This window comes from Haliotis rubra, unplaced genomic scaffold, assembly GCF_003918875.1.
Source record: "Haliotis rubra isolate DU_JTF1 unplaced genomic scaffold, ASM391887v1 Scf320, whole genome shotgun sequence".
Classification (NCBI taxonomy): domain Eukaryota; kingdom Metazoa; phylum Mollusca; class Gastropoda; order Lepetellida; family Haliotidae; genus Haliotis; species Haliotis rubra.
In genome coordinates this window covers 1,027,746-1,047,268 of record NW_025766992.1, presented here as the reverse complement: position 1 = coordinate 1,047,268, position 19,523 = coordinate 1,027,746, and the positions used below count along the sequence as shown (strand labels likewise).

Here is a 19,523-nt window from a genome sequence, read left to right as displayed (position 1 = left end):
GTTCGTCAGAATAATCAGACAGACAGACTATTTTGGCAGATTTATGTTCTAGAAGTTGTTTAAGAGGTAGTTTTTGAGTCCTGACTTAAATGCCTCGTTTTTTAGATGAACTATTTTTGATGGGAGAAGGAAGACTTTCACACGGTTGGTGCTGCAAATTTAAATGTTATATGTCCAAAGTACGATATAGCGCCATTAGCGCTAACTGTGACGTTAGAAATATTCATAGACTCATTCACATTTAACAAAACATAACGTTTGTAATTGTGTCACGATGAGGAATGTGGATTTACGACGTAGTTCTGTGAATATATATATATATACATATATCAATGGACCATCTGAGGATGATGTTCTTAGCCTATAAAGAAGCTCACTCATCATTTACATATTGTGATTTAAATAATAATAATGTCCTAAAATTATATGTAAACAGTTTCTGTAAGGATTAATTCAGTTACTGTTTACATAATTGACGAATTATTAGAACGTGAATATTCTTAGTCTACTTTGAGGAACTAATTCCATTAAAACTTATCTGCTGTCTGTACATCTTTGAGTAAAATACTGAGATTGATACACTTATGATTTACTTGGTGGAAGAGAAGATGTCTTGGCTGTTGATGTTGATGTTTCAGCAGTTGCAGGAGCTGTAGCTGCCGGTGTTGTACTCCCAGTCACTGGATTCGCGTCAGCGTTACAAAGGTCCTCATTACAACAGCGGATCCCGTCTTCACCCAAAATCGTCATGTGACCAACACACTCCTGGAAGACATACGAATAGAGAATAGCAAATAGAGAAGGATTACATTGCGCGTGGACTGAAAGATATTGACAACATGTGCATCATAATAACACAGGACAGAAAAGGTCACTTGTCTGCTCCTGTGATCATGCGTTTACATTTATATGATATATTTCTACTCTCTTGTGGGAAAATTGTATACTTGCAGGCAGAATGTATTTTCCATTTTCTATCTTGTCTTTTAACATCTGCATATCTGTGTAATTGTTGCTCAAATATATTGTGGACATTTACGACGTACTTGAGATCTGACTGCTTAACGTTTTATATTCAAATCCGAGATCATAGGTAACAAAGCCAAATATGACGACATTTCTCATATAATAAGTCTTTAAGTTTGAGAATTGATCTTCAGTAACCCGTACTTGTAAGAGGCATCTGAAGTGATCGGGTGGTCAGGCTAGCGGACTTGGCTGGCACATGTCATCGTATCCCAATTGCGTAGATCGATACTCATGCTGTTGATCACTGGATTGTCTGGCCCAGACTCGATTATTTACAGACCACCGCCATATAGCTCTAATATTGCTGAGTGCGGCGTAAAAGTAAACTCACTCACTGACTTTCAGTTTTATGTATTCACACACGTATGATATCGTCATCTACGAAGCATTTGGGAAGTCAGTGAGCAATAATTAATTACCGTTTTCTCTTCACATCCAAGATCATAGAAGGTCTGCCCAAATTGGAAGACTTTTTTCACTGAACAATACTGTCAAGGAGAAAGAAGAGCATCTGTTAGCATGCGCGACGTTTCTAAAATTGAACTTAAACACAGGAAATCATACACATACTTCATGTGTACACATACACGACTTTATCGGTGCAAAAACATACAGTGTGTGTGTGTATGTGTGTGTGTGTGTGTGTGAGAGAGAGAGACATAATTTCCATAATATGATCTCGTTTAAGATGCTAAACCACTTTTTTCTATAAATTACATTTTCGATTGTAGCCTTAATAAATGCTAGAAACTCGACTACTATCTAGCAAAATATATTTCAACTTATAAATAGATAATAAATTATTGCGATTAGTCAATTTACAAAAAGACAAAACAAAAAAACTTTCTGGTGAAAAGGGTTACATAAGTAAAGCTAATGAACGTATATTGTCTTTCCTATAACTATACTGATTTAAAACATCGATAATTTGGAATATCATTTTCAGGTATCTGTATCAATATATCGTACCTAATATTACCCCATGATCAAACCACACTTGAGTGAATCTACCGCAACAAACCCTCCCCCTCTTTCCAGGCTTATAGTGGCGGTATACAGCGTTCGCTCAGACGCCGGAATTGCTAAATGCCGCATAAATCTAAACTCGCTCACTCACTCACTCCCAGGATAATAACACTTCCTTCCATGGATGGAATCTCACTCTAATACACGTATATAGAAGATTATGAACGCTACAACCTGACAAGTTACTTATCCAAACATTAGTAGTGAATAAATATTTTACACAGAAAGATCAATTAACTTGAAAGCTATTTTAAATAGTATGTGAGACAAAATAATCATTTTAAAATATCTGTCGACAAAGGACAGAAAAATAGGTAGGTATATCCCAGTTGTAAAATAACATCAACCTGATGAAAATTAAGACAAGAATACAGTAGATTCAATAGATTCATTCAGGCTATAGACCACTAACAGCCAGAGTTGACCACGTTACTGGGGATCAAGGGGACTTACAGTGCTTTTGCTTTCCGTCACACAGAAGACACAGGTTCGATTCCCCACATGGGTACAATGTGTGAAGCCCATTTCTGGTTTCCACCGCCGTGATATTGCTGGAATATTGCTAAAAGTGGCATAAAACCATACTCTCTCACTCGCTCCTACGAAAAACCAAAACAAGAAAGATGTTGGAAATAGAATATTGTAATATACCTTTGGCTTGCTAACTGATACTCCCTTATAAATGTCATGTCATGGCTTGACAATTTATGTTTATATATTTAGGAATGTGTTTGAATGATGTCAAATTTGATCAGAGAGAGCTGACCAATTTTCAGTTTGACAATAATCACATCATTGAATATTCAACTGAAGGGTCACTGACAACTTATGGGAAGTGGAAACATGATATACCTGGTCAGGCCCACACTCTGTCTCACTCTCACATGATGATGGCTGTTCAGCGTACGGACACATTTTGCATTTTATGTTTCCCGTTCTTATTGTTGTTGCTGAAAAAGTCACAATGGACAATAATTATGTAACATTACGTAATGATGTACGCGGGACCCATGTGGTCAGTCTCAGTCTAGTGAATCGGCAAATTGGCCCGCTGAATGTGGTCCAACACCTAACTGAATAAGGGCCAACATGTTTTGTTTATGTTTTATTAACAAGTTTATGATATCACTATCTGAGGAATCCAGGAAAAGGCAGTCACGTGATCATACACAAGAATTCAAAGTGATCAGTCTGGTTTGACTTTGACCATACTTACCCCAGGGTATGACGATGGTTAGCGCTGAATATTGGTTTGACTTTGACCAAACTTACCCCAGGATATTACGATGGTTAGCACTGAATATTGGTTTGACTCTGACCAAACTTACCCCAGGGTATGACGATGGTTAGCGCTGAATATTGGTTTGACTTTGACCAAACTTACCCCAGGATATTACGATGGTTAGCACTGAATATTGGTTTGACTCTGACCAAACTTACCCCAGGATATTACGATGGTTAGCACTGAATATTGGATTGACTTTGACCAAACTTACAGGATATTATTGACCAAACTTACCCCAGGATATTACAATGGTTAGCGCTGAATATTGGTTTGACTTTGACCATACTTACCCCAGGATATTACGATGGTTCGCGCTGAATATTGGTTTAACTTTGACCAAACTTACCCCAGGATATTACGATGGTTAGCGCTGAATATTGGTTTGACTTTGACCAAACTTACCCCAGGATATTACGATGGTTAGCGCTGAATATTGGTTTGACTTTGACCAAACTTACCCCTGGATATTACGATGGTTAGCACTGAATATTGGTTAGACTTTGACCAAACTTACCCCAGGATATCACGATGGTTAGCGCTGAATATTGGTTTGACTTTGACCAAACTTACCCCAGGATATTACGATGGTTAGCGCTGAATATTGGTTTGACTTTGACCAAACTTACCCCAGGATATTACGATGGTTAGCGCTGAATATTGGTTTAACTTTGACCAAACTTACCCCAGGATATTACGATGGTTAGCACTGAATATTGGTTTGACTTTGACCAAACTTACCCCAGGATATTACGATGGTTCGCGCTGAATATTGGTTTGACTTTGACCAAACTTACCCCAGGATATTACGATGGTTAGCACTGAATATTGGTTTGACTTTGACCAAACTTCCCCCTGGATATTACGATGGTTAGCACTGAATATTGGTTTGACTTTGACCAAACTTACCCCAGGATATAACGATGGTTAGCACTGAATATTGGTTAGACTTTGACCAAACTTACCCCAGGATATTACGATGGTTAGCACTGAATATTGGTTTGACTTTGACCAAACTTACCCCAGGATATTACGATGGTTAGCGCTGAATATTGGTTTGACTTTGACCAAACTTACCCTAGGATATTACATGGTTAGCGCTGAATATTGGTTTGACTTTGACCAAACTTACCCCAGGATATAACGATGGTTAGCACTGAATATTGGTTAGACTTTGACCAAACTTACCCCAGGATATTACGATGGTTAGCACTGAATATTGGTTAGACTTTGACCAAACTTACCCCAGGATATTACGATGGTTAGCGCTGAATATTGGTTTGACTTTGACCAAACTTACCCCAGGATATTACGATGGTTAGCGCTGAATATTGGTTTGACTTTGACCAAACTTACCCCAGGATATTACGATGGTTAGCGCTGAATATTGGTTTGACTTTGACCAAACTTACCCCAGGATATTACGATGGTTAGCACTGAATATTGGTTTGACTTTGACCAAACTTACCCCAGGATATTACGATGGTTCGCGCTGAATATTGGTTTGACTTTGACCAAACTTACCCCAGGATATTACGATGGTTAGCACTGAATATTGGTTTGACTTTGACCAAACTTCCCCCTGGATATTACGATGGTTAGCACTGAATATTGGTTTGACTTTGACCAAACTTACCCCAGGATATAACGATGGTTAGCACTGAATATTGGTTAGACTTTGACCAAACTTACCCCAGGATATTACGATGGTTAGCACTGAATATTGGTTTGACTTTGACCAAACTTACCCCAGGATATTACGATGGTTAGCACTGAATATTGGTTTGACTTTGACCAAACTTACCCCAGGATATTACGATGGTTAGCACTGAATATTGGTTTGACTTTGACCAAACTTACCCCAGGATATTACGATGGTTAGCGCTGAATATTGGTTTGACTTTGACCAAACTTACCCTAGGATATTACGATGGTTAGCGCTGAATATTGGTTTGACTTTGACCAAACTTACCCCAGGATATTACGATGGTTAGCACTGAATATTGGTTTGACTTTGACCAAACTTACCCCAGGATATTACGATGGTTAGCACTGAATATTGGTTTGACTTTGACCAAACTTACCCCAGGATATTACGATGGTTAGCACTGAATATTGGTTTGACTTTGACCAAACTTACCCCAGGATATTACGATGGTTAGCGCTGAATATTGGTTTGACTTTGACCAAACTTACCCCAGGATATTACAATGGTTAGCACTGAATATTGGTTTAACTTTGACCAAACTTACCCCAGGATATTACGATGGTTAGCACTGAATATTGGTTTGACTTTGACCAAACTTCCCCCTGGATATTACGATGGTTAGCGCTGAATATTGGTTTGACTTTGACCAAACTTACCCCAGGATATTACGATGGTTAGCACTGAATATTGGTTTGACTTTGACCAAACTTACCTCAGGATCTTACGATGGTTAGCACTGAATATTGGTTTGACTTTGACCAAACTTACCCCAGGATATTACGATGGTTAGCGCTGAATATTGGTTTGACTTTGACCAAACTTACCCTAGGATATTACGACGGTTAGCGCTGAATATTGTTTTAGTCACAGTATATGGCTGACATTGTATGCACTCAAGTTTTGTTCACATTGTTAGTTTTGTTTAAATTATATTTCGCACTCAGTCAGCAATATGCGCAAACAAATCATTTTTCAAGTGAAATTTGAGGCACCGACTGTTTAATTACCGGAAGTAATGACACAGCTATACATATCCCACAGTCCCGCGGCAAAGGTGTATCCCTGTCTGTAAGCCGCTGGTTTCTATGATTGGACATAGCTGGAATACTGCTCACTGTGGCAATATAGAATATCACCTCAGGCCATTTTTTATATCACCCCTGTAACCCTGCACTGCAGGCGTGCAGTGATAGTGATTCTGTACAGCGTGCGCGACAATGATAGTGATCGCATTTTCGAGAATATTTGCGGCAAGTATGTAAACATTCGAGCTCTGTAGTAACATATGGCTGATAAACAGTAATTTTTAGAACTGATGTCAAGCTGAATATTTGGTCGTTTGTCTTTACTTTAACATATTGCTGACGTATATGTTTGTAGTCATGTGGTTTCATTGGTCGGGATGGTGACAATAAAGTCTTATTTGATAATTTATGTAAATACCGGGATTCATATTGACCAAATTATTACAGAATCACCAACTTTTGGCTTCAAAAACACATTGTCTACATTGTGTAGCGTGTCACCCGCTCTGTGAAATGTTATTGTAAATAGATCAAACTGTACATACTTCGAAGGGTTCGTGATCAGTACACAGCAGCGATCGTGATTTTAAGAAACTTGCAGTGATAGTGACTTTCTGTACGGGGTTCCGGGGGTGAATAATTCGCTTAGAATCCCTGTCTCGACATGACAATCCTGGATTCAACAATCCTTATCTGCAAATATTATGTTCTCAGATAATACGATACGCGATACACATTTACCTGCATATAATATGTATTCTAATTAAAAAGCTATGCCCGGGGAAAATATAACTCCGGTGGCTGAGCTGTTGTCTTTAATATCGTGTCGTCTGTTCGAAGAGAGCGTTGATAGAAATTGCGCCCTCTCGGAGACGAGTCATATTAGAGTAGCCTCCCTTGAATATACATCACGAAATGTAACCCGATGTCACATATGGAAATACGTTGGGCAAACAAACCATAGAATTCCACCAGCTACCATTGCCAATTGCCAGTTGGATTTCAAGTGCTAATGCTGTAATTATACTTCAATCTGAAGTTATTCTGACAGAAATATCACGCTATCCATTTCATTAAGGAACAGGGGTAGCTTTGTGGTTGAAGCGTTGGCTCGTCACGATGCAGACTAGGGTTCGATTCAACACATGGCGACAATGTGTGAAGACCATTTCTGGTGTCTCCCGCCGTGATATTGCTGGAATATTGCTAAAAGCGGCGTAAAACCATACTCACTCACCCATTATGGAACCTACTACGATTGATTTAATTATGACCTGGACAAATCGTCTTTCTATTTTACCACCAACGGTCACAAAAATAATTTGCACTTCAAACAAGCCATAATAAGGTGCTGAAATCACCATAATTACCAACTTTGCATGACAGTCGATGTTACCAGGTGGTAAATGGTAAAAATATTTAAATCGGTTAAGATGACGTTTTTCGAAATGAAATGTTCATTATCAGTGAGAGAATGATGTTTAACGCCGCTCACCTGACTAAGCCGGCTTAATAGTCAAGCCGTTCAGTTAAATTATGACTACGTACTAGGCAGAGATGTAGTTGTTGTCGGTGAAGTTGGTGCTGGTGTCAGGTGGTCGTTGTTCTCGTGGCTGTTACAGAAGTCATCATTGCAGCATATGAAGCCCTCATGTACCAGCTGGTCAACACCTTTCATGTGGCCGACACATTGCTGTCATCACAAAACGTCGTTATAGTACAGTCCGTTTGAGACAAAATGATACCGATGAATTGCAATCTAACACAAAAACAAATAGACAAAAAAGAATCAAACCAACGCGGACTGCAATAAAAACAACAGACCAACTCTAAAAACAAATTGCATAATTTGTTTCACAAAAATAAAAAAGTTGTTTGAGAAACTGTCATCATTTATTTGTGCGTTTTCCAAGTTTGTTACAAGGGCGCAGTGGCAACTAAAGGAACAGCGAGATGCGCGTGCATTAGTGACGTCAGAGACATGTGATTACTGGAAAACGCACAAATAAATGATGACAGTTTCTGAAACACCTTTCTTATAGCAGCATATAAGGAGAAACGGTAAATTTTGTTTATGGCATATAACATCCGCTAATACAATAACTACACGAGTATGAATCATTTGACAAATATGGTTATTTTTTAAAATTTATTGCAAATGGTTTAAACATATTTTTATTTCAAAGAAATCTAGAGGGAGGAAGTGCCCAAGAACAGCAGGTGAGCTTTTCATTTTGTTCCCTGTGAAATTTGGCCACATGCACTCTTGTCCCCCCGCGCAAATTGGTCTCTGTGATTGTGGAATTTAAGAAATGACTGACATAATACTTATATCGAACAGTTATAGATGATATATTACATAATATTTTACATATTTAGTTGCCAGCGAGACGAGATACACCATCTGATAATCCCCCTATGCTGCAGGGTGAACGAGAAGATCCCCTATAAAGCTGGAAATAATTATAATAATTATTTAAAAAGAACCTGATCCATTAATTGATCTTAGAAAAACTAAAGCTCGTATAATGCTACACATTTGAGGACTTTGGGCAGGAGTAACGTTACTGTTAAATTCTTGTTTCTAGTTGGTTCTAAATGGATCGGACGACCAGCGGGGTGACTGGGCTGGTGGTATGTAAGCGCATCTCAGTTTTGAAGAGCGTCAATTCCTCCCTAATACAAATGCTATCGTGTTTTTACATTTTCATCAAGGTATTCAGCGCTTTACGGAGTCCTCCTGAAATAAATACTAGCACCTCTTTGTACCTATTGTACAGCTACAGCACACGATCGTGAATACTTACTGCATCATGGAAACATGTTTACCTTAGCACAACACACACACACTGGATCAACCTATGGTTTGATCCTGATCCCACGGAAGGCCTACAGTGTACCGTTAGGGATCATATTGTGGAATATTCAGTTGCTTTCTGGAGAGTCTTATTACAAATATATTTCCCGTTTACTTTACCTTGAGTAGGATTTGTACTGTTCATGCTAGGAAGAATATGTAGCATGTTTTGTTGTTTCGTGTAATCGTGTTGTTTCGTTTATATTCAGACCATCGAGGTATTATCTGTGCCATGATACGACACTGACCTACACCTGCACTAAACGTGCAGTCTCAGCCTGTACACGACCTCAAGTAGCCTTCTATCTATTTTATCTTTTCGATAGGCACATTGACGTGCACCTCAAAACGTTAGTGTCATATACACACAGTGGCGTCATTGCTGTTATCATCAAATTTCATAAGGTCAAATATATAACAATGGTAAATTGCTCATGATTTACGAAATCGAAGCACACCACAGTAAAATCTCGGCGCAATCGGACATGTCTCTATTCGAAATTTCAGGGGGCGGTGCGGGTAGCCTACTGGTAAAAGCATCCGCTCGTCACACTAGAGATCCGGGTTCGATTCCCCACATGGGTACAATGTGTGAAGCCCATTTCTTGTGTCCCCACTGTGGTGTTGCTGGAATATTGCTAGAGGCGGCGTAACACCATACTCACTCACTCACGCACTCACGCATTCACTCACTCACTCACAAATTTCGGCATTTCGGGGTTCCATGTGCACATTAACGGCTCATATGGGGTCATATTATTCATCTGTTCGAAAAAGAAATGTGTTTGCTATATATTGTATTTACATGTGACTACCACACAACCTTAATTCAACAAGGGGGCGGTGGGGTAGCATAGTGGTTCAAGCGTTGGCTCGTCACGCCGAAGACCCGGGTTTGATTCCCCACATGGGTACAATGTGTGAAGCCCATTTCTGGTGCCCCCCGCCGTAATATTGCTGGAATATTGCTAAACGCGGTGTAAAACCCAACTCACTCACTCACTCAATAATTCAACAAGCCTACAAAAGATTGAGCAGCAATGAGCCAATTAACGTCCCATGCATTATACAACGCGAGCTTTACGTTTAGATTCTAAACTGAAATGCTGGATTAGAAACAGAGAAACCATATAGTCACGGAACTCTGTGTAATAGGAAACCTGTCAAATTCATCTTATTCATCGGCAGAGCAGTCTTGGATTACACAGAGTGAACTTTATTGAAAAACATTCGCAAGTCAAAACATTGATTACGCAACAGTCTCATTTCCTGCCGACTAGGTTCCGTCCTATTGCGCAACTTTGTACAATAACCAATCCAAAATTTTTAGATCAATTCATTCAACTGGATACATAAATATTAATCAGTATAATTTGATACATCTAAACACTTGTATATTGCAACACTACGCTCCTTCTAATCCTTGCAAACATGTCGTGCAACGTGCTCTGTCGTACAGCGTGCTCTGAGAAAAGGAAATCTGGAAATCGTGGAAATCTCAAAATGAGGCTCTGCCGCTGGAAACGTTTGGCGGTATGGTACGGACTTGATATTATATGAATCACTTTGTGCGTTGCAAAACTTCACTGAATAAACAAAACACATAACCAGTGAGCCAGATGAATTGTGAATTATTTTACGACTTCATCAAACAGTGACAGTCTGTGACGTCTTAGTTAAGGTCATGCTGCATACACCTCGCCATTCAATATAGAAATACGACTTTATTAAAGTTTAAAATTACAATTAACTTATAAATATCATTTCCTCATGAAACAAGGAATTGGAATTCAATGTAACCATAGTTGTGTGTGGTGTCTCTTTTCACTTTCACACGAGATTATTCGGAACGGCTGAAAAGTAGGTCATTGTCTGAATAGGTTAATGAGACTCATGTTTCGGTTTGTCACAGTGAAGATGTGATCAACAAAGCTCATGCCCAGACGAAATAAATGAATAAATACTCGACATCATCTTCCAAATTTAAAGTAAGAAGATGGCCGAAACACCATCACACTAACAGCAACAACTCAGATCTGCTTAGATTTACGAACTACTAAATAAAAGACTGAATAACTCACCGACTTCTCCAGGCAGCCAAGGTCAAAAAACGTTAAATCAAACCGTGTCTTCTTCCAAATGGAGCAATACTGAAACAAAGACATTTGATGTTTGTAAGTACACCTGTGACCCGTGAAGATCCGGGTTAGAATTGATCTTCACTAACTCATGCTTGTCGTAAGAGGTGACTAACGGGATCGGGTGGTCAGGCTCGCTGACTTGGTTGACACATGTCATCGTATCCCAATTGCGTAGATCGATGCTCATACTGTTGATCACTGAAATGTCTGGTCCAGACTCAATTATTTGCAAACTGCCACCATATAGCTGGAATATTTCACGCACTCACTCATTCAAGTACATCTGTGAGGATTCAGGTATGTTGGTTTGCTCGCTGGTACGTTATAATGACTGTCTATGTTTTGTATCTTTGCAACAGAATTGCCGTTTATGTGGTGTATTGGTGTCAACAGGTAAATAATGATCTGTTTGATTGGCATTTAGAAGTTGGTGACTAATAAGAAAGTAAGAGAGTTTATGGATAACAACTTCTTTATTATACATGTATAGTAAGAGAGTTTATGGATAACAACTTCTTTATTATATAGTAAGAGAGTTTATGGATAACAACTTCTTTATTATATTAGTAAGAGAGTTTATGGATAACAACTTCTTTATTATATAGTAAGATATAATTTATTATAGTTAAGTTTATGGATAACAACTTCTTATTACATAGTAATAGGTAAATAATGTTTAGATGCTGTTATATACATATAATAAAGAAGTTGTTATCCATATCCTGGCCACATAGGTAAATAATGTTTAGATGCTGTCGTTACCTTATCCTGGCCACACTTGGACGCTGTCGTGCACTGGCTGGGATGCTCGACTGCCTCACACTGCAGACACAGGCGGTTACCTCCCTTTGGAACAGCTGGATGGGGAAAGATTGGCAACATGAACATAATATGCTATTCCTGGATACCAGGCTCTGGGACAGGTACATAAGGGTTGGGGAAGGTGGGACAGGTAGGTGACTTGAACAGGATATATTTTGCTCTCTGCAGATCATTCGAAAACAAAGCATTTAAATGTAGCATGTTTTTCAAAAACTATGGAAATATTTTGCTAGATATTACTGATCTGTCAGTATGCTTAACGAAAAAGAGCTACACTCTAATACGTTAATTATGTGTTTAAACAGTTTTCCTATTCTTTCATACGGCAGTTCTGAAAAACGTTTCTAACTACCGTAAATCGTCAGCATTCCGAGAATTACTGACTGAGTTTAGTTTTACGCCGCTTTTAGCAATATTCAAGCAATATCACGGCGGGGGACACCAGAAATGGGCTTCATACATTGTACACATGTGGGGAATTGAACCTGGGTCTTCGGCGTGACGAGCCAACGCTTTAACCACTAGGCTACCCCACCGCCCCTTCCGAGAATTACAATTCTTAGCTTTGTTTGACTTTATTACCACAAGTGCCGTTATCCATATAGTATCACTCAAGATTAACGAAATACCAGGAATAATGCCAGTTAAAGTGTATATATTCTATACAGATATTGTCCCTTATGATATGGTGTCCGGACTATGGAGGTTTAACTGTACATGGTTCTGTCACTCACGGAGTCCGCCACACAGGTCTGAGTTGCAGTGGTCCCCGAAACAGCATTCCTCACAGCTGTGTGGGCTGCTGCCCCCTGCCACCGACCCTGTACCTTGACACAACTGTAACCAACAAGAGGAAGTGGAGGAATGAGTGAATTAATTTTACGCCGCTTTTAGCAATATGCCAGCAATACCACGGCGGGGGATACCAAAATGGCTTCACACATTGTACCCATGTGGGGAATCGAACCCGGCTCTTCGGCGCGACGAGCGAACGCTTTAACCACTAGGCTACCCCACCGCCCCTCACGTCAACATCACACATGGCAAACGTCCAGTGTTAATTGGAGTGCGCGGTTTTGAGTCATAACACGGGAGGAAACGACTCGAAGTGACGTTATACTATATCTCAGTCGTTTAAAACAGGAGAGGGAGGGGATAGTGTTGAACAGCCAGAAACGTAACAAGATAGAACTGTACTCGAACCTTCGATAGAAAGTCTCTTTCAAACATAAAGGAGGCAATCTTTGCGTCTCAAACGAACGGGCCAAGTTGTCCCCAAAACAGTTAGTTGCTCCTTCAAGTAGACTATGAACCTGGAGTAAATGACTTTCAACAAGTCGACCAAAGAATGTATTTGATGACGGGAGGAATATACATAGGCACGATATATTCAGTACGAAAGGTGAGAAAAGCATTTGGCTCTTGGAATCTGTCCCAGTGTGCACATAGAGAAACAGGCATTATGAACCAGAAATTCCAACAAATAAAATTATTGAAACATATGAATTACACATTTTAGACAAGCTCCACATGACCAACAGCTTTCCAGCCAAACTGTATGTGCAAAATAGGTAAGTACCTGTTGTTAAGGATTGTATAGACCTGTTTCTTTCATTATACAGACAAACTGATTGCCAGGAATGTATGGAACTGATTCTTTCCTCACATACAAGGGTAGCCTAGTGGTTAAAGCGTTCGCTCGTCACGCCCAAGAACCGGGTTAGATTCCCCACATGGGTACAATATGTGTGAAGCCCATTCCTGGTGTCCCCCGCCGTGATATTGCTTGAATATTGCTACAGTCCTTTAGGCTCAAAAGAGGACCGATGAATTGCAATGTAACCCGAAAACTGATAAACATATAATGCTCAATGAAACGCCGATCATAATAAAAACATCAGAACAACTCTGTAAAAAAAGTTGTTTAACAAGCTATCATTAAAATATTTACACAGTTCACTATTTGGTACGAGGGAGGAGTGCAGAGAAAGGGAGAGCCAGGTGTGCGAGAAAGGATGGAGACAGCACAGCTCAGGTAAATGAATCATCAGCTTTGTCGACACTTGTGCACGTGCTCCGCGTACACCTGGTTGTTCCTCTCTTTGCAGTCCTCCCTCGTAACAAATAGTGAACTTTGTCAAAATTTCAATGATAGTTTGTTAAACAACTGTTTAATTCTCAGGACATAAATTCTCCAGAAAACTCACAGAGTTGGTCTGATGTTTTTATTATGATCAGCATTTCAATAAGTATTATAATGTTTAGTAGTTTTCGAGTAAGATGGCAATTCATCGATCCGTTTTTGAGCCAAACAGACTATAAATGCGGCGTAAAACCATACACACTCACTCACTCACATACACAAACTGTTTACAAAGAAGGTATTGACCTCTCTCTCTTTCCTCGCCCGTGAAGATCCACGTTAGAATTGATCTTCTGTAACCCATACTTGTCGTAACCAAGTCAGCGAGCCATATGATATTCAGCAGCCCATGCTTGTCGTAGGAGGCGACTAACGGGACCGGGTGGTCAGGCTCGCTGACTTGGTTGGTTCCCAATTGCGTAGGACCTGTGAAGATCCGGGATAGAATAGGTCTTCAGCAACCTATGTGCTTGCCATAAAAGACGACTATGCTTGTCGTAAGAGGCGACTAACGGGATCGGGTGGTCAGTTTCGCTGACTTGGTTGACACATGTCATCGGTTCCCAATTGCGCAGATCGATGCTCATGCTGTTGCTCACTGGATTGTCTGGTTCAGACTCGATTATTTACAGACCGCCGCCATATAGCTGGGATATTGCGGAGTGCGGCGTAAAACTAAACTCACTCACTCACCCAATTGCACAGATCGATGTTCATGCTGTTGATCACTGGATTGTCTGGCCCAGACTCAATTATTTACAGACCGCCGCCATATAGGTAGAATATTGCTGAGCGCGGCGTAAAACTAAACCCACTCACTCACTCTCTTTCCTCACAAATGCAAACTGACTATAATTGAAAGTGTTGACCTGTTTCTTTTTGCACCCAGCCGTGTACTGTGTCGGGCTGACTCCCGTCGATGAAGCATAGCATTGCTGAAATAAAACATAGAAGTTTGTTATCCAGAGAACTAAACAACCAAGGGTGGTTCCCTCACCACACGAGTTTCAATATCTACGGCTGAGTAAACAGTGTTATCTGCAATATCACTCGTGCAACAGAGTTGCTGGGATTAGAACTGGTGATTGATTTGTTTGCACTTGAAACGTTGTTAAACATCAATCGACTCTGTACGTGCATTCGGATAATCGATCCTTATTTAGAGGCTTCAGTTGAACTAATTTATTGAACTTACTTCGTCGTCGCTACACTTGACAATCTCCCCACAGGAACCAGGTTTCACGGCCTTGTCACAGACATAGCACCAAGGGCCCTCGCATACTGGAGGAATCAATGATATGTCAAAATTCATTCAAAAATACATTTTGCGATAAATGTATACATGCATGCACGCACTCACAAGCAATCATATATAGACATACATACATACATACATACACACATACATACACACACACACACACACACACACACACACACACACACACACACACACACACACACACACACACACACACACACACATACATACATACATACATACATACATTGCCCTAAACCTAACATTGTCACACTGTTAGGAAGCCCTTCACTATGGAAAAAATGATGTTGTCGTGGGGTTGGTGATTCTTCAGCAACGTTCGTGATGATAGCACGATATGAAAAGGTATTGAGAGTATAAATCAAGCAGTTACATAAATATTGTCAAGGTTATCAAGAGAAATGACAGGAGAATCATAGAATGCTGTTGGTAGGGTCGCCACATGCTCCCTTTTGCAAGAACGCTCAGGTAGACATCATTGCCCGACCAATTTAAGGATGCCTAAAGGAAGAGATATGGTGTCGACCACCCCAAAGGGGAACCGCCCTCTTCCTACGTCTATGTGACAGAGTCTTTCGGTTGGAGTCATCGACGATTATAGGACTAGGAGCCGACATCAGCAGACACCGAAGACGATTACGTATTAGGACGATAACGTACAGAAGAAATTCAGCTCTACGTATCTGAACCCCACAAATTGCCGGACTTGACGTCCGTGGCCCTACATTGTGCAACGTGGGCGGCGTCGTGATTGACACATGCTACGTACAATATTTATGCATTTTCCGAGGTGACCCGTGAAGATCCTGGTTAGATTTGATCTTCATTAACCCATGCTTGTAAGAGGCGACTAACGGGATCGGGTAGGCAGGCTCGCTAACTTGGTTGACACTTGTCATCGTATTCCAACTCCGTAAATCGATCTCATGCTGCTGATCAGTGGGTTGTCTGGTCCAGTCTCGATAATTTACAGGCCGCCGCCATATTGCTGAGCATATGGAATATTGCTGAGTACGGCGTAAAACTAAACTCACTCAGTCATTTTCCGAGGCACTATGAAAGATTTGTTATCAGATTTGTTTAGGGGAAACTTAATATTCACTATCCTAGACGTGTTTGATAGATTTTTTAATTCACCCAACGTGCCATGAAATTGTTTTGACTGTAAAATATTATCCATATTAAATGTGTGCAGTTACTTGTCTTTTACTACAAATCTGTCCAGGTATATGTAAACCTTATGTTCATCGATAGTTCAATAAGATTGTATTTGGTGTACTAGTTATATGACACATAATACTCACTGAATATGTTCGATCATATCACACTATAAACAGACTTTCGCATAAATATATTTCTAATGCTGTGCTGTCGACTTGAGGGATAAGGCGTGCTTTGCTGCTTAATAAAACCACAGTCATTCATGTGACTCTGACAAGTACCAAACCCACACCCTGACTGTGTACAGATAAGCATGATCATAGGTAGCCGTGTGTGTGTGTGTATTTAAGTATTAACACGCTTGTAATGTGTGTTTGTCATTACTCGAACATAAGAATTACCATCACACCGCAGACGTTATACGAATCTAATTAGTTAAGTAAATGCTGCATTTCTTTAACACAAACCTGCAACGTTGATGTATCCGAGAATCACAAAGCACAGTGTCGCTGCTGAAAACAAAATGAAAAACATATACCAGATTTCAAGAATCTCAGACCAGGAACATATTCTTGAACATGATTACATTGGAACCATCAGACTTTGCAATTTCTCACATGATATTAATACTCAGCAGTGTTCCAGCTAGATGGCGGCGGTCTGTAAATAATACAGTCTGGACCAAACAATCCAGTGATTAACAGCATGATCATCTATCTACGTAATACGATGACATGTGCCAACCAAGTCAGCGAGCCTGACCACCCGGTCCCGTTAGTCGCCTCTTACGACAAGCATAGGTTACTGAAGATCAATTCTAACCCGGATCTTCACGGGTACTTATTATCAGCGGAAGGCTCGTTTAAAACTGATTTCTTTGATAATAACATAGAAATAACTGATTTTACCAATTATGATGCCTAAATCTATGTTTTCATGAAGGGGGTATTTGACAGTGACATACCAGCAACGTGAGCCTGCATCGTCCCCCGTGTGAGCAGCTACGGTGACGTTGATTTGTGGTGAACCAGACGGCTATATCAACGGGCCTATACTGATAACGCTATTTACCGGGCATATCTACAAAGTTCAAACATTGCACTCTGTGACGGAATCTGTTGACAGCAGGACAGGTATGATTTGAGGTGGACTTGTTACTTTTTTAGGGACAATCTTACATTCGTGATATGCTCGACAGCTCTTGTGAGGAGCGTTCGTGTGAAAGCTAACGGTTATTGATACGTTCCTTGTAAACGCGGTCTGTGTTAGTGGGTCACTGTGTCGGACTTCGTTTTACCGCAATGTTATACATTTATTTTACATCTGACGGGAAGACATTGGTGTATTTTAGGACTGCCGAGGAAATATTGGGAGTTTGTGACTTATTACTTATTTTCAGTCATACAGAATAGTGTGGATGCCTTACATTCCCAAACATTATCTTATTACATCTACATTTGCTATCTCATAATCTACTATCTACTATATTTCCGTCTGAGTGATGATACTTTGCTTATAATATTGTGTAAGTAGGATTAGTGAGTTGAGTTTTACGCCGCTTTTAAAGATCACATATATTCTAGGGGGTACAAATACATAAATCACTAACTGGCATCGCTATAAATGAAACCCCGTCATTAAAACTACTCACTTCGGTCTTTAATTAACTTAAATCGACCTTTTTGACAACAGTGCACAATTGTCACCCCCGAACGAAATTTCAACCAATCAGAGCGGGGCGTCTCTGTGACGTCATATGAGGAATAGATATGAGGGCCGATGCAGAATTCAACTACATTTCAGGGGGTAAATTATCTTGTTTACAGGTTTGTATAAACCTGAAATCGTGACAACTGTTGTGGAAAATGAAAGCTATATGTTCTCACAATCTGCTGTCATTTAATTTTGTCTCCTGCTTTGCCTAGTTTCCGAGTTACAACTTGTTTTCATAGACGATTCTGTCAAAATCGCTTGGTGTCGTTAGGCCTTATTTGTATAATGACTGATCCAAATTGATCCCATTTCTTTTTTACCTTGATATTTAATCATGTCATGTAAAAATATGACGTCTATTACGTATGATATTAAACACTGAAATTTGATTTATTTGAATCGGTAAACTAAACAACCCTACTTTGCCATTGCTAGAAGAATCTGAAAATTTACTAAGGTAAATAGGTACATACAGTTTTAGCACACAGCAAATGCTTATATGTATTTCTTATGCAACAATGAAGTTCTGTTTGTATTCTCAAAACAGTGTCGGCCCATAAGTTTCCACATGCAATACAGCAATTAATACTCCCTTGTTGTAACCCGTGTTAGGTGGTATAAACCTACACATGTTATTTGTCATCATTCACTTGATGATCAGTTAATGAATTTATAACAGGTATAATTAGTGGTAACACCACTTAGATTACCCGACAAAGGTTCCCATTTGGCATTTCTCGTGTCTGGAGTAAATATTCAACATTATAAACATCGATCAAAGGATTAACCGATAACACGCTGATTGCTTAATTACTTTTATCTTACACAGCGGATTTGTCAAAAGGTAGTGTTTATGTATGTAGATTTACTAATCTATACTGAATACACTCTGTCGTGTCTGTGTCTGCGTAAAAACAACGTCCTTCCTTCAAAGGACTAACAGCCAATATAGTGATTGATTGCTCAATATTGGCTAACTAAATTACCGTTTTTAAAGAATGGCGGACATTATGCAATCAGTTGCCAGGTGTGCTATCTTGGGTGACCAATGAGACTATAAACCAATGTGACATACCTGAGACATACACTAGGGCGTGTGTGCGAATTATGATTCACATTGGCAAACTATAAAATGTCTAGATATTACAGTTCTGTTATAAATTCACTATAAGTATCAGCAGATCGTCTGCTTTTTATTTAGTTTCAAAATGCATACAAGTATGATAATAAACTAATTAGGATTATAAGACCGAATATAAAGACGCACATTGACTAGTATCTACATACTGGTGAGTGCACGTTAACCACGTGAATGTAGCAAGAAATTTATCGCG

General features: G+C 39.7%; 1 protein-coding gene across 1 annotated transcript in view; it reads right to left on the bottom strand.

Annotated features, from left to right (window-relative positions):
- LOC124283770 (hemicentin-1-like) overlaps positions 1-17,472 on the bottom strand; it is a 49,264-nt gene extending 31,792 nt beyond the window's left edge. The window contains exons 1-11 of the mRNA XM_046719794.1: positions 17,441-17,472; positions 16,944-16,988; positions 15,229-15,314; positions 14,903-14,968; positions 12,625-12,727; positions 11,831-11,925; positions 11,009-11,077; positions 7,619-7,763; positions 2,908-3,005; positions 1,449-1,517; positions 594-765 (exon numbers count right to left, since the gene is read on the bottom strand). Coding sequence (XP_046575750.1) covers positions 594-765; positions 1,449-1,517; positions 2,908-3,005; positions 7,619-7,763; positions 11,009-11,077; positions 11,831-11,925; positions 12,625-12,727; positions 14,903-14,968; positions 15,229-15,314; positions 16,944-16,988; positions 17,441-17,459 — 967 coding nt within the window. The 5' untranslated portion in view covers positions 17,460-17,472. The remainder of the gene's footprint in view (positions 1-593; positions 766-1,448; positions 1,518-2,907; positions 3,006-7,618; positions 7,764-11,008; positions 11,078-11,830; positions 11,926-12,624; positions 12,728-14,902; positions 14,969-15,228; positions 15,315-16,943; positions 16,989-17,440) is intronic.
- Between the last annotated feature and the right edge of the window lie 2,051 nt (positions 17,473-19,523).